This window comes from Coregonus clupeaformis, chromosome 30 (assembly GCF_020615455.1).
Source record: "Coregonus clupeaformis isolate EN_2021a chromosome 30, ASM2061545v1, whole genome shotgun sequence".
Lineage (NCBI taxonomy): Eukaryota > Metazoa > Chordata > Actinopteri > Salmoniformes > Salmonidae > Coregonus > Coregonus clupeaformis.
Genome location: NC_059221.1, coordinates 47,138,456 through 47,154,317, shown reverse-complemented (window position 1 = coordinate 47,154,317; position 15,862 = coordinate 47,138,456). Strand labels below are relative to the sequence as shown.

The 15,862-nt window shown below is 40.2% G+C and overlaps 1 protein-coding gene across 3 annotated transcripts; it reads left to right on the top strand.

The window, feature by feature from the left end:
• The first annotated feature begins 6,501 nt into the window (after nt 1-6,501).
• Nucleotides 6,502-14,038, top strand: LOC121546237 (troponin I, slow skeletal muscle-like). 3 transcript variants are annotated; one of them, XM_041857340.2, is made up of 8 exons: nt 6,502-6,558; nt 9,408-9,442; nt 9,574-9,577; nt 10,226-10,267; nt 11,489-11,620; nt 12,711-12,800; nt 13,093-13,269; nt 13,579-14,038. In XM_041857340.2, exons 2-8 carry the CDS (start codon nt 9,432-9,434, stop codon nt 13,657-13,659), a joined length of 537 nt encoding a protein of 178 aa, XP_041713274.1. In that variant the 5' UTR covers nt 6,502-6,558; nt 9,408-9,431; the 3' UTR covers nt 13,660-14,038. The 3 variants fall into 3 exon arrangements, with proteins under 3 accessions (XP_041713274.1, XP_041713273.1, XP_041713272.1); XM_041857339.2 differs by lacking the exon at nt 6,502-6,558 and adding an exon at nt 7,952-8,062 and having other exon boundaries at nt 9,411-9,442; XM_041857338.2 differs by lacking the exon at nt 6,502-6,558 and adding an exon at nt 7,953-8,062.
• Nucleotides 14,039-15,862: the final 1,824 nt, after the last annotated feature.

The window sequence follows — 15,862 nt, the reverse complement described above, 5'->3', positions numbered from 1 at the left end:
GAAAGGGCCCTCCTGACTCCCAGATAAGCCCAGGAGAACCCGGGCTAGGGATCATAGGCCATGGAAAGAGCTGTATGTAGTCCTGTAATTATCCCATCCAGGCTGCCTGGCTGTGAGTGAATAAGAGACAGAGACATGTGCCTGCTACTTCTCAATTATAACATTATTCAGTTGTACACCGGGGGGTTGGTGTGTGTGTGTGTGTGTGTGTGTGTGTGTGTGTGTGTGTGTGTGTGTGTGTGTGTGTGTGTGTGTGTGTGTGTGTGTGTGTGTGTGTGTGTGTGTGTGTGTGTGCGTGCGTGCGTGCGTGCACGCGTGTGTGTGTGCGCGTGTGTGTGCGTGCATGCGTTTGTGCGTAACAATAGCCAGATAGTCAGAGGTTGTTGTATTGAAGGTTTTTCCTGTAAGCTGTCTTGTGGTGACCGTGTCCGCCGCTTAGCTTTAGCCAATTAAAAATCAATTAATGAGTTCAAAGTCCTCTTGCGGGCTAATGGGATATGTATGGTTGGACTGATAAGAGTCACTGTAGGTATCCTCAAATGCACAACGCGCTTTTTCCACCATTATATTTCAACAATAGCAGTGTTTTTTTATCTGTACAATCTGTGCAGACAGAAAGCAATTTGTTCGAGGTTATAAGCTAATTAGCTAACACCTTTTGTTTCTAATCCCAATGAAACATTGAGCTAATTTATTGTTGTATTTTTCAGTATTTGTGTCCAGTGGGGTTTATGAAGTAACTCAGGAGAAAATGTCCTACATTCACATTGGATTATGAGGCATTACATTATTGTAATCGCTCAAGCAAACCTTAATTCTTACAATTTGTATTTATTTATTCAAGTAGTTGGGGAAGTGATGTACTGTATATTCTGTATGTGTTTACAATCCACATCCCTGACAGAGAGATTGAAAGGAGTTAGGAGAATAAATTGCTTGATGTAGCCTATTGCTTGTCCATTTCTCAAGATGCCTGATCTGACATTAATGAGACAGTAGCCACATGAGTCATAGGTAGATAGACTGTACTGGGCACTCTTCTTCTTCTCTTCTCTTCTTCCCCTATCCCCCCTATCCCCCAGTAGCCTGAAGCCTTACAGGCCCATCCTCCTCTGTCTGTGGTCTGTGTAGCCATCCGCCCAGCCTGCAGCGCAGCAACCCACAGGAGGGTCAACGGAGGTCATCCAACTGACAGACCAATCTGAGACATGTGTGTACTTCCCGTGACCCAATCCGTCACTCAAAAACACACCGCCGCCAACCTGTCTCACCCTACCGTAACCTGTCTCATGCCCAAACAATCCCAATGACAGGACACAGGATCTTATCAGGGCTGCTGAGCCTGCCGCGGACAAGTGGGGCCGGCCCAACGCACAGGTAGGTAAACCAGCCTCAGTCTTCTGGGAGGAGGTGGTTAGGTTCAGGAGGGGGTAGGGTAGAAACAGAACAGGGCCTAAGAGGATGCAGGTTAGCCAAAGTGTTGGTGTGCTATCTGTCCTTAGACAACCTGAAGTTGTTTACATAAGCTGGTATTAACATTTATGAATTGCTTATGATTGTGTGATATGGTCCTTATGTAGGGGCCACGTAGTAAAGCATTATGGTTAAAGTAATATCAAATTATTCCGAAATATAACCTTTCTGGAGAAGCAGAGAGTTGTGCAGTTGACAACAGGTTGTAGTGCAGACCTTATTTGACAGTAGGATGTCAGCAGAAGAAAGGCTGGAACCACCAATGTCAACTCCCACGAGTCACCTCAATATGTCAACAACCTTTCTCACCAGTCAACCCTGCAGTAAAGACTGTCAATACAATACACACCCACATTTACCATATGCAGAGTTAGACTGACAGTGATGTGGAACTGTCTACAACAACACAATAAATAAGCACTGTTAATGTTGACAACAGAGGTTTAATATGCTGTCAAATGGATGAAAGATTTAATGTTGCATTAGGTCTTCTCGCTGGATGAAGGAGAATTCTCCACTCCGTGCGTCTCCCTGTTTTCAATGTACATGTGGGAATTGGATTCATTGTGGAGCAGACTGCAGTGTCACGCTCCACCCTTTCTATTATCATCTTTAACAACTGTATGTGACATGTTTACAAGTCCTCTCATTTGGAATCATTGCATCAGCTATTTTCTCCTTCTGTATGTGATCAGTCATGAGAAGCTTCTCCCTTGAGGCCGAGGAGAGTAATGCATGTCAGAGATCAGTAGCGGCTTGGTTAGAGAGCAAGCAAGAGAGAGAATGAATGAATGAATGAATACACAGCAAATTGGCCAGTGTTACCTCTGTGGAGAGTAAAACATTCCCATCAAAACCACTCCCATTATTATCAGATTTCCCAGCATGCTCTACTGCAGGTAGTATTTTTTTGGATTGTTTTTCATATCTGTGTTTTTGCATGTACATTGATTGATTAATCTTATGCTACACAAAGATAAATAACATACATTTAAAAAAACTAATACAATCAGTTAGTTAGATTTATTGCACTGAAATGGTTGTTCCAGTTTAAATGGTTTAGGTTGTCTCCTCACAATTTTTCTAACCCTGACAATCATTCTGAATGCAGGTTGTGGTTGACAAAAAAGTCAAATTGTTGGCTGGATTCCAATAGAAATTACACATCTGTAATGTGGCCTATAATCCACAAGGTTCCTAACATCACTGTGTACGGGCAAAATTTGGTCATCAAAGTAAGGCCTTATGATATATTTACTGTATTTTCCTAAAGAGTTTAATTTAATGCTAACATTTGGCTATAGTATGAACTCAATCAGTGAAGTCCACAGGACTGTAAAACGAATTAATTCAACAACCATGTGTCTGTTATTAACAAATACAGTCATGGGTGGTAACTCTCAATAAGGCAAGAAAATGTTTTTGTAATGTCCTTAATCCAACATGTGCAATCTTGTCAAAGAGATAAAGACCTCTTTGTGTAATGGTTAAATATACTATATGAGGCTTTATTGCATGACACCATTGGTATAAACTAAATACACTAACTAGTGTTACAAAATACTATAAGAGGTGTTATTGCGTAACACTAAAAGTGTTAATTTCCTAACACTGACAAAGTGTAACAGCGTCAGCACTAAGCACAGTGTTAATTTAACACTGAAGGTGTTATTGCATAGACACTGGCCCAGTGTTAAATTTAACACTGGAGAATATGCTGTGTAGCAGTACATTACATTGAATGTGGGGGGTGAAGAACACATCCATTGTTGCTATTCACTGAATATCATGTTTGTTGACTCGCACACCAATGAATGGCATTGGCTGTTATTGCATAGGCCTCTAGAGGGTCTTTATGCTATATGTTTCCCTTCTCCATTTGAGAAACATTTCAAATGGATGCTAAGTAAAAGTAATCCTAAGAAGCATGGAGCAAAAGAGCACCTTTAATTGTCAGCTTGGTGGAATTGGGTTTTTAAAGCTTAAGTCATTGGTGTGTGGTGAGTTTACCCATGCATGTGTTGGAAAGATTATTATTATTATTATTAAGTTATTATTGTTAAATGCAAATAGCCCCACATTGGATGAAGTATAGCTTGCATCCCCCCACTTTGAAAGAAATAATTATATACTGCCCTATATATTCATTCAACTGAATTGAGGCCATGAGAAGAATGGGAAACAGTTTCTCTTTTTCTACATATCCCCCTATTCGGAGGGAGTGGAGACTAGAGAGGAGCCGCCACAGTGCACAGATGCTTTTCAAAGGCCTTATGCCAAACATGTCCCCTGTGTGGTTATTGGTACAGCGATTTGGTGAATATTTGATAGCATGGCCTCATGTCTTTGATTCGTTGGGTCCTTTAGGAGTTGTTTTTAGGTCAGTCTGAGAGACCATCAGGGTTGATACAGGGCAGTTCAGGACATGATAGGCAGAGTGTATGTTTGAAATTGACCCAGTTCACCAAAGAATACTTCAACTCTGTACAAAGTACGTCAAAAGATAGCAGCGAGCCGCCGCCTCTCGGTCCTCTCTCTCTCTATCCAGATTCAAGAGCTTTCATCCGTGTTAAACAATATGCCCCCCTCTGTGACTGAACAGAAGTGCTGAGGAGTGAGGAGAGATAAAACACTAAAGGCAAAATAAAGGTTGTTTACTTCAAGACATTGATTGAGCACAAAATAATAATATGATGGGGTGTAGACTGAGAATTGCTTTAGCTGTTCAGTGAACTTAAAGATGATGAAGATGGACCTGTATCGACTACTTATGATTAATAGTGTGTACTTGTTATGATAAACAGGATACTTGACATGGGAACTTCTGTCTTCTGCTTTCTCACCTTGTTTCAAAATTGACACTACAAAGTAATGGTAACTTCGGACCAGTGACATAACCATTTATGTATAGTACCATGGTGTCTGAGACCAAGGAGGCACATTTTTTCAGGTCAAGTAGTACAGTAGCCGATATGGGCCTAATGGCCCTTATGCATGAATCTCTCAACATCATCATGTACCACAGCTTAAGTTGTTAGAGTCCTCTGATACCTTTTGTAACAGCAACAATATCCGTTGTATCATGTCTTGTTTGTTGATAATAGTGCAATACTTGATTCAGTATAAGTGGGTACATTGTCCACAGGCCTAGGCAGCCATGATGGTGATTGGACTGGATACAGTCAGACAGACAGTGACGTCACCAGGCTTTATTAGCGTTGTGGGCGTTGGGGAGCAGTTGACGCTATCTGTGAAGGCTCGTTGGGGACCCAGTTAATGGAAAACCGTTATGTAAATCCAATCTAATTAAAATTAGAACCACACTACTCCCGTCTAAGGTATGCAGAGGGAGAGTGGAGGGGGTGGAGTGGGGGTGTTAAATTGTATTATTACTGCGGCTAATTTGCATAAACCAATCGGCTGTAGGGCAGTATTTACTTTCACCCTGGTATCAACTACCATTGTTAAACCAAATAGGAAAAATGTGTCTTATTTTGTTTAGTTTTCGGATTTGATGAATGAAATCTGTTGGATGGCACAGATCTCTTCTTTCAAAATTAGTCATTATTTCATCCCACTCCTTTATTTGGTTGGTCATACTTCAGCAGATATAGGTAAAAGTTCATAGTTTCTCATTATACATTTTTATGATCAGATCCTTTATGCAGCATTTATCCCTATTGAACACGTGTCAAACTCATTCCACGGAGGGCCTAGTGACTGCGGGTTTTCACTCCACCCTTGTACTTGATTGATGACGGTCACTAATTAGTAAGGAACGCCCCTCACCTGGTTGTCTAGGTCTTATTTGAAAGGAAAAACCAAAAACCTGCGGACACTCAGCCCTCCGTGGAATGATTTTGACACCCCTGCTCTAGAAATTATGTAAGAACCTCAGTGCACATCAGTTTTCCTAAGGACTCGTATGGTCGTATTATCCTCACGGTTAATGGTGCATTCAAGACAACTGGGAAAAAACGAGGTCAAAAAAAAGAGGTCAAAACATGACATCAGTGCTCTTCAGGTCGGAAAGTCAGAGCTCTAGAAAGAGGCCTGAGTTTCCGACTTGGAATTCCGAGTTGGAGGACCATTCAAAAATATATATTTTTTCAGTCACAGCTCGTTTTTTCCAGAGTTCCCAGTTGTCTTGAACGCACTGAAGTCAGAGATTTCCGAGTTCCCAGTTGTTTTGAAATGGCATAAGTAGCGAGCTATCCCGTCATAATGACAGACATTCTCTCAATCGACAAAAGCAGCAGGGAGATCATTGTGATGGTAACACACATACAGCGCATGAAATCATTCCAATCTGTAGTGTTGAGGCCTCCACTGTGGCACTAAATGCATCTGACAGGTGACGGCACGTCAAATCTCTCTGATTCCTCAATGAATGGATTAATAATTAATAATCAATTATACCTGCCTGCCTGCCCTCCTGCCTGCTTCAAGTTTAAGGCCATAAGACCCAAGTGTTTACTATCTGTTTATGACGGATTAACCTCTAAAATTAGATGTGTGACAAAGGGCATGTGGCAGACCAGGTTGAACAGCACCTTAAATACTGGAGCACATTTAGGCTTCATCCCAAATGGCACCCTATTCCCAACATTAGCCTTATGGGCCCTGGTCAAAAGTAGTGTACTATGTAGGGTATAGGGTGATATTTGGAATCCTGACTCAGTCTCATGGAAAACAGCACCATGAGACATATCGAATTACTGTGCATCACTGCACAGCATTGACATCAACCCCAGCTATTTTAGAGCATGGAACAGTGGTCATTGTGTGTGTGTGGATTGTGGATTCCTACGTGCGCAATGCCCGATGTGTGTGAGGGTGGGTGGGTTTTGTGAGTGCTTGTTTATTTGTGGGTCTGCATACCTGTGTGTGTGTGTGGGTGTGTATATCACACAACACATGTCTCTGTGTCATATGCCAAGAAATGGCCTGTCCCCGCGCCCTCTGATTTTCTCACGTGTGCCGGACGCCACCAACTTGACTCAGGTCTCTAAACAGAGAGATACAGTAGTTACCTAGAGAGTACCATCCTTCCTATCACCAGGCCCAAGACTACACTACACTAAAGTAAGTGGCACAGTTAGCCATTACATTACCCAGAGTAATATCCACATGTAATTAGACATGCGCTACTGAGCTCAATGTGTTATCATTTAAAAACCAGAGCCTCTGGCTGCAAGGCTCCACTGAATCATAGTGTCAGACAGCCCCATAAAATGCTCAGTTAAACAATGATTTGCTCTTATAGCTGCCGCACCTGACCGTGAGAACATCATAAGGCTTTGTTGTCTTTGGAACTGGTCTTGGGAATATTACACACATTGTAAAAAATTATTTAGATTTTATCAATTGAAAAAAAAAACATGTTCTTTCAACACTCAACCTACTTTTCTGCTTTGGTTAAACCTGATACATAGCATAAATACAAACTAATATATACTGCATATACAAAAAATAATATCCATGTTGTACCAAGTAGATTTTTCACTTAGGAATTACCTATCCAAATTTCTTCATTTGGGTTACAAGCAATTCAATCAATTCCCCCAAGATATTAAGTTGGTTCTATTACATAAAATAATGACTCCAAAACACTTTCTTCACATAAGACTTTCACATTAACTGGTTACAATACGATAACCAAATGGTGACCATCTCATCAATGGATGGCTTTAGTATCACAGTACATACATCGATCTATTAGACACAGATATAATTTAAGATTCAGTGCTTACAATGAACATACAATCATTGAAAATTGAAAAAACCGTAACATTACATTCACTCTCAGGGTGGCCAAAAAGAACAAACTTAAAGCCATGCCCCCAATAGGCTACGCCTCCAACTCTTCTGATAGACTTCTGTCGCTACATTCCACCCAACGCTGTGTAATGCGAATGTGTAAAATGTTTAAAAGCTTTCATTTTATTTTTGTATTTCTCCAGTATGTTTCCTGAAGGAGAAAGCCTCCACTTCTATGTCAAACATAATAAAATGAAAACGCTATAGTAAATGCTACAGTAATGTCTGCAAAAACACTACAGTAAATACTATAGTATACTACAGTCCGCAAAAACACTACAGTAAATACTACAATATAGTACAGTCCGCAAAAACATTACAGTAAATACTACAGTATAGTACAATGTATAGTACATAAATACTTTGTTTTTCCTCATATAACTCTTCTACATGTCAAAATAAAGTACAATTCTGCCCCTTTATGTATATATCAGGGCAGTCAGTCAAGGGTTGAGGACAGGGTAGGGCAGGGTCCACACACACACACACACACACACACACACACACACACACACACACACACACACACACACACACACACACACACACGCACACACACACACACACACACACACACACACACAAACACGCGTGATGATCAAAATGTGGCCAATGTGTGTTAGGGAGGTGTAGCAGGGGGGCCTATTTTAGAGAGCCATTCACATGAGGCAGCAGAAGCCATAAATCAATCATTCAAAATCATAAACCGCTTTTTCCTGCACGACATCACTACTACACTTTCACTCTCTGATTGGCTTCTCTTTTAAAGGTAAGTTATCCAATCGTCTCAGCTCAGTCTACGAAAACAAAGAGTATTCTGAGAAATATGTGAGAGCAATCAAAGCAGATAGGTCTTTTGAATGTTTAAAGTATTTTAAAATGTTTGGTTAAAACCATTGTCGAGAGCAATCTGCCATGTAAAATAGAATTTGGGTTGATATTGTTCAAATGGGAAATGTGTTCGCTTTTCAGGGAAGATTTCCTAGAAGTTAACGATACACATAGATTAAGTTTCAGTAGTTGCCAGCAGTTGATTGTGTGTACAGTTTGTGTTTACCTCATTGGGGCTAGTGTGTTCATGCTTAAGCGGTCACACCTCATATCTTCGCTCATATTTACATTGAGGAATTCTCGTAATAAAATTGTATTTTATTGGTGTTAGACTTGCTTGGTCATAAATTGGGGCATTGCTTTTTAATCCCCTCCCAACGTTACTCAGTGGCGGGAGTGGGTAACGACGTGTGTGTGTGTGTTGTGTGTGTGTGTGTGTGTGTGTGCGCGCGTGCGTCTGTGTGTGTATGTGTGTGTGTGTGTGTGTGAGCGTGGGGTCCGTTCACAAGTGTGTGTGTGTGTGTGTTTACTTTCGTGTGATGTGTGAGGAGCCCAGAGGGTTGGTTTTAACATGGGGAGCTAATAAGGCTTCTCTACCAGGAGAACAGCATGTCACCGGAAAGGTCACAAGTTTGATCCTTCCTTGTAATGTCACAATGGTGACATTAAAGCAGACAGCCTTTTTACTCAATGGACCTCAGTTATTTGGTGGCCTGGTCCAGCAGATACTGCAGCAATGCCCTTGGTTGGTCAAAATCTCACCTCGCATAGTAGCTCACGCTAGCACCAAAGGTGATAATGGCTCTAGGGTATAGCACTTCTGAGAAAATGTAAGGAGAAATAAAAAAGGATCTTGGGTACTTAAAGCTTTTTCTCCTTCATCGTTTTCTATCATCAGACAATTCCATCCAAGGACCCTATTAACCTTGACAGTGAACCCCTGCTCTCTGGGTAATAAGAGAGCCAAGGTCAGCCTCTTTTATCTAAGTCAGGACATGAGGACCTTGTGGGAGACCTTGATTATCACCCAGATAATAACAACTGTCTTTTCCAATAACTTATTTGATAAGAGTGATTTCTGTTCTATTACAGTAGCTGATAATAGTCACAAGTCTAATACGTGTATGATGGTAACCTATTACATTATTTTTATATGTGATAATTGTTCCTAGTATGATACATTGACTCTTAAATCTCTTTCCATATGATACTTTCCATATGATGTCTAGTGTTGTGAATGTTCTGCCAATAAACTTCTGACCACAACTATGTTGGCTCCCCAGCAGTGCTCATAAACCAGAACAGCCATGTCTGAGGGGTGAGTCTATAACTGTCACACTCTGTGCCTTTCAATCAATCACACAACTATGGCAATGTTTTCAATACGGGACAGAAAATAACGCCTTCTTTCAATTTGTTTGTTTGTTTGTTTGCAATATGTTGAAACAGACCGGTAAGTCAGTTTTGGACCTATTTTTCCCCCTTATACCCTTTGTTGTAGCAGTTTAAACCTCATATCTTAGAAATGCCCTTTTGTTCATAACTTTGCTTTGTTGTGCACAATTAAACCTTTGTAATGGTCCTTTGATACGGTATACATATGCAGGCAGTTATCATGTCATGCTTATGAATAGCCACACTGAAATCCTGGCAACAGATTGTGGGACTTAACATGTTAGACATTATTAATCTATCAGCAATTACTGAGTTTTTCTCAGGCTAACTGATAATCATATAAATTATCCCAAGACCACTGCAGCAGTATCCACACAGAAGGATTAATTTGGTATCAATACCAAGCCACATACACAGTAGAAATTAGCCCCTTGCTCTCTAAGACTGTGCTTCAATTAAGTCTTTGGTGATTTGGTGGCGGAGCGTTACATTCTATTACATTAGGAATCACATCTCATCCTAATCAACAGAGACAGGTTTTTGTATGCTCTGTAGCTCCACTGTAATAGAGACCACATACGACTTTAGGCTAACGTCATCAGTGACTGTAATGAATGAGCCTACCTACATATGAAGATGTGTTAACATCATTAGTGACTGTAATGAGCCTATTATATACCTGGTATGTCTCATCTCTCTTTTTCAGAAAAAGACAAAGTACTCAGCGACCCGCAGGTTACTGCTGAAGGTAGGTCGGTCTGATGGGAGTTTCTTTCTGTATGGAAGTGAACAAGAAAATGTATTCATAGCACTGATAGTATGTATGTTTAGCAGGCTGCATATGACTAGTATACATGTTCAGATGTAGGATCTTAATTTGATCTACAGTATATTGTCACAGCAAATAATCTGGATCTGGCCCACAAGGGTGTCCAATCCAGCCCGCTAGTGGTTTGAGTAAAAATATATATACTGTATATTATATACACTGAGTGTACAAAACAGAACAGCCTCAATTCGTCGGGGCATGGACTCTACAAGGTGTCGAAAGCTTTCCACAAGGATGCTGGCCCATGTTAACTCCAATGCTTCCCACAGTTGGCTGGATGTCCTTTGGGTGGTGGACCGTTCTTGATACACACAGGAAACTGTTGAGCGTGAAAAACCAAGAAGCGTTGCATTTCTTGACACACTCTAACCGGTGCACCTGGCACCTACTACCATACCTCATCCAAAGGCACTTAAATATTTTGTCTTGCCCATTCACCCTCTGAATGGCACAAATACACAATCCATGTCTCAAGTGTCTCAAGGCTTAAAAACCTGTCTTCTCCCCTTCATCTACACTGATTGAAGTGGATGTAACAGGTGACATCAATAAGGGATCATAGCTTTCATCTGGATTCACCTGTTCAGTCTATGTCATGGAAAGGGGACTCAATATACTTTAACATTTCGAAAACCACATTTAAAAAACAATGGATAGAGGACCAGTTTTTGCACATTTTGACGATGAGGAAATATAACCAATTTTCAGTGCGGCCCTCCAGACTTCATTGAAGACTGAATGCGGCCTGAGGGCAAAATGAGTTTGACACCCCTGGTTTAGTCTATAATGTTGCTTGATCGGTGGTTAGGCTATTACCTGGCCAAAAGTAGGCTAGATAAAAAGTGCAATAATGTTAATATAACTGTGTGGGTTTTCAGTGAATTTATGTAAATCACAAAATTCTCAGCACCAAAGAGTGATCAAATGAAGATCCTACATCTGTACACACACAACAACAACAACAACAACAACAACAACAACAACAACAACATACAAGTGCCTTGAAAATCATGTTCACCAAAACTGATTGCAATATAAGTAAAAATCCAAAAACACTTGAAAACACAACATTTTGTACATAATTTCAACTATGAATTGTACTGTGTTATCATTAAGTTGTTCAGTCATGTTTCCTTATAGCAAAAACTACTGAAGAAAGCTGGGGTCTTGCTGGTCCAGGAGCAAAGCAACAAGGTGACAGAGAGGGAGAGCACCTTGAATGAGAGAGTACCACCGCTGAAACTCTCCGGCCTATCTGTGCAGGAGCTTCAGGTACACTAACATAATACTAAGGTTCAAGGTTCAAGGTTCAAGTACCTACAGTATATAGTGCACTTCTATTGTCCAGGGTGTATATGGCTCTGGTCAGAGATGGGCAGTATTTCTGTTACATCTATTTGAAATACGTATTTCAATTTCTTTTGAGTATTTTGTCATTTGTATTTCACTGGCCTGAACTACAATCCAATGTATTTTGTAACAAGATACAGTACTTTTGAGACCTGTATTTTGTATTTTTTGTAAAATACAAAATACTTTTCTATATAATTTTTTTTATAGCAGTTCACAATTTTGTCGTCCCATTTTACCCTGCATTGGTATCAAAAGTCTGATGGCACTATGGTGTGATAAGAGTGTCTGGTAAATGACCAATATGTAAATGTAAATGAACACTTGCAAAGCATGCAGGGCATTATTCTGATGAGCTCCACCCCAGAAACAAGGCCAATAGTAATACCCAGGTGCTTTGCAATTGTTGCTTTTTACGTAAACATTTACATTTAGCTCATTTAGCAGACACTCTTATCCAGAGTAACTTACTCTGTGCATTCAACTAAGGTAAATAAACAACCACATATCACAATCATAGCAAGAAGCTATTTATTTCTTTTTTACCATTACTGAGAATGTTGTTGTAGTGACAGCGTGTACTTGCAAATGTATTTTGAAAATACCTAAAATAACTGTATTTTGATTAAATACAATATTTTGCAAAAGTATTTAGCATTTTATTTTGATACATTGGTCTTTAGAGTATTTTTTTATTGTACCAATATAGTATCTTTGCCCAACTCTTTTGGATCTGGTCAAAAGTAGTGGGAATAAGGTGTTATTTGGGGCACAGATAGTAGCCATCCAAGCTTACATTGTCAGGACTTATTGTTGGTAAAAAACAGAATCTCCCTTTTTGTTTAGACATGTCAAAATATGACTTTTTTGTAGAGCCCTGCTACCTGTCTCATTGAAGAGTGAATGGAATTTTTAAGCAGCGGCTTTTGTAGTTTGTTTGATGCATCCTCCCACAGTACTTTTTCAACAGCCCTCGGTGGCTTATAGATGACTGAGTCTTTTCTCTTCACAGGAGATCTGTAAGGAACTGCACAGGAAATGTGACACAGTGGATGAGGCACGATACGATATCGAAGCAAAAGTGCTCAAGAATGAGAAAGAGGTTTGTTTTTTGTAATGTAAATTAAATGAGTTTACACTGTCAGACTCAGGACAGTTACCTGAAGTTACTTGAGATCTATGAAAGTGCCTCAAAGTATATTTTGTTGAAGATAACTATTTGTATATTGACTTCTATTGGTGATTTCAATATTCTAGAAGTTCCAAAAGTGCCACAAAATGCTTTCTTTCTCAAATGAAAGCATTTTGATTTTCATTGAAATGCCAAGACCCTAAATGGCAACATGCTTAGCTGATAAGGGAGAGTGAACCTTTTTGCTGTATGAACATATCAGCTCGCGGACCTGAATGCAAAGATCAACGAGCTGAAGGGGGGAAAGCGACCTAACCTCAAGAGGGTCAAGAAGTCTGCCGACGCTATGCTGGGGGCTCTGACTGAAGCCAAACTCAGCTCCAAGGCAGACTTCAAGTCCAACCTGAAGACAGTCAAGAAGGACAAGAAGGAAGAGGAGGTAAGACTGGGAAGTTTAGAAAAAAACCTAATGTCTTAGTAATGTCATGGTTTACAGCGCTGTTTCTGCTGGTACTGTATTTCTTGGTACTTACTACACAAACATGTGGTAACAATGGGTTTGATTCAAATGATACTGATCAAGATACAGAGTTCACTGGTCTTGTTGCTGTGTCTGAGTCGTGTTTGATCATCCATGCTGTATGTGACCATGGTAACCAGGCCGTCATTGTAAATAAGATGTTTTTCTTAATTGGCCTGCCTGGTAAAGTAAAGGTTAAATTTGAAGGACTGTCCATTCTCTTCACAGAAAGCGGACCCGGGTGACTGGCGTAAGAATGTGGAGTCCATGTCTGGAATGGAGGGCAGGAAGAAGCTTTTCAATAGCTAAAACAGTTGAAATACACTGGCTCTGTGGAGATATGTGGCTGCATTACCTGTTTGTTTACTAATTCAAATTTAGGATTTTCATGAAAATATATTTTTGCAGTGAGATTGTGTGTTTTGGAGGATAGTATGAAGTGAGGTATTTTACACTAAAGACTGTGAGAAATATAAAGACCGTGGGAACTAATCAATATTTTTATTAAAAACGATTTAGTGTGGGCTACTTTAGATAATAATTTTTTGATTTCATGTTTGATTTAGATTCCTATAAAAAGAAGATAGTACAATGTGGAACAACCTAATATACTCATCATATTAGTTCACTTTGTAAATATTCAATTCCAGTTTGTTATTAAAACACCAATTATTCTGTTTTGAATTAATATCTGTGTCTGCCAAGTTTGCTGATTTAAAAAAATATGGTGAAGTTAGTTGTCTTTCATGTTGTTTACCTTTGTCATAATGCAATATGAAATGCAATATGCAAATATTAAATGCACATACAGTGTAGATGCTGTTTATAACATGGATAAGCCACTGAATTGGATTTTCAAGAGCAGTTCTCCTTTCAGACTGTGGGTGACACTATAGACAAGCTGTTGTACTGTTTAATCAAGGTTGCCATTTTCTCCTCTGTCACTTCAGTTCATTCCTATCACCGCTAGGATGTGTTATAGCATTACCCTTTTAAAAGTTGACCTGTGGCTGGTTTGTGCTTACAAATGATACCTGGAAGTATCATTCACTCTCACTGATCTTTGCCATTCACTCTCACTGATCAATGCCAAAGTCAGCAATTAGCATGATGATCACAATCTCCCCTGGGCCAAAGACTACTTGTAAAGTAAGGAGATGTTTGAATAGTTGTGTAGTTCAGGTGAATTATACCTTGAAGTCATTAAAGTGACCGAAACTGGTTGAATTCAGCAGACATAAACATAATCACTTTCTAAAATGGGTACCATACTGTGACCAATATGCTACTACAAATGACCTATAAAACCACCCATAAGAGTATCTAAGTCCATAGTACTGTATTAGAGAGGGGAGGCAATGTTTTGGCAGAGGAAGAGCTGGCTTGAGGAAGGGAAGGGTGTATGGAACAATGCATCCTCTCTACAGATCATACAGATGGTACAGAGGCACACATACAGTGGGGGAAAAAAGTATTTAGTCAGCCACCAATTGTGCAAGTTCTCCCACTTAAAAAGATGAGAGAGGCCTGTAATTTTCATCATAGGTACACGTCAACTATGACAGACAAATTGAGAAAAGAAATTCCAGAAAATCACATTGTAACATTTTTAATGAATTTATTTGCAAATTATGGTGGAAAATAAGTATTTGGTCACCTACAAACAAGCAAGATTTCTGGCTCTCACAGACCTGTAACTTCTTCTTTAAGAGTCTCCTCTGTCCTCCACTCGTTACCTGTATTAATGGCACCTGTTTGAACTTGTTATCAGTATAAAAGACACCTGTCCACAACCTCAAACAGTCACACTCCAAACTCCACTATGGCCAAGACCAAAGAGCTGTCAAAGGACACCAGAAACAAAATTGTAGACCTGCACCAGGCTGGGAAGACTGAATCTGCAATAGGTAAGCAGCTTGGTTTGAAGAAATCAACTGTGGGAGCAATTATTAGGAAATGGAAGACATACAAGACCACTGATAATCTCCCTCGATCTGGGGCTCCACGCAAGATCTCACCCCGTGGGGTCAAAATGATCACAAGAACGGTGAGCAAAAATCCCAGAACCACACGGGGGACCTAGTGAATGACCTGCAGAGAGCTGGGACCAAAGTAACAAAGCCTACCATCAGTAACATACTACGCCGCCAGGGACTCAAATCCTGTAGTGCCAGACGTGTCCCCCTGCTTAAGCCAGTACATGTCCAGGCCCATCTGAAGTTTGCTAGAGTGCATTTGGATGATCCAGAAGAGGATTGGGAGAATGTCATATGGTCAGATGAAACCAAAATAGAACTTTTTTGGTAAAAACTCAACTCGTCGTGTTTGGAGGACAAAGAATGCTGAGTTGCATCCAAAAGAACACCATACCTACTGTGAAGCATGGGGGTGGGAAACATCATGCTTTGGGGCTGTTTTTCTGCAAAGGGACCAGGACGACTGATCCGTGTAAAGGAAAGAATGAATGGGGCCATGTATCGTGAGATTTTGTGTGAAAACCTCTTTCCATCAG

What these genes read in the sequence shown, in the direction of transcription:
- LOC121546237 (XM_041857340.2), top strand. An exon ending in CCCGCAGGTTACTGCTGAAG is followed by an intron (nt 10,268 to 11,488) that starts GTAGGTCGGTCT and finishes GTTTCCTTATAG; the next exon opens with CAAAAACTACTGAAGAAAGC. An exon ending in TATCTGTGCAGGAGCTTCAG is followed by an intron (nt 11,621 to 12,710) that starts GTACACTAACAT and finishes TTCTCTTCACAG; the next exon opens with GAGATCTGTAAGGAACTGCA.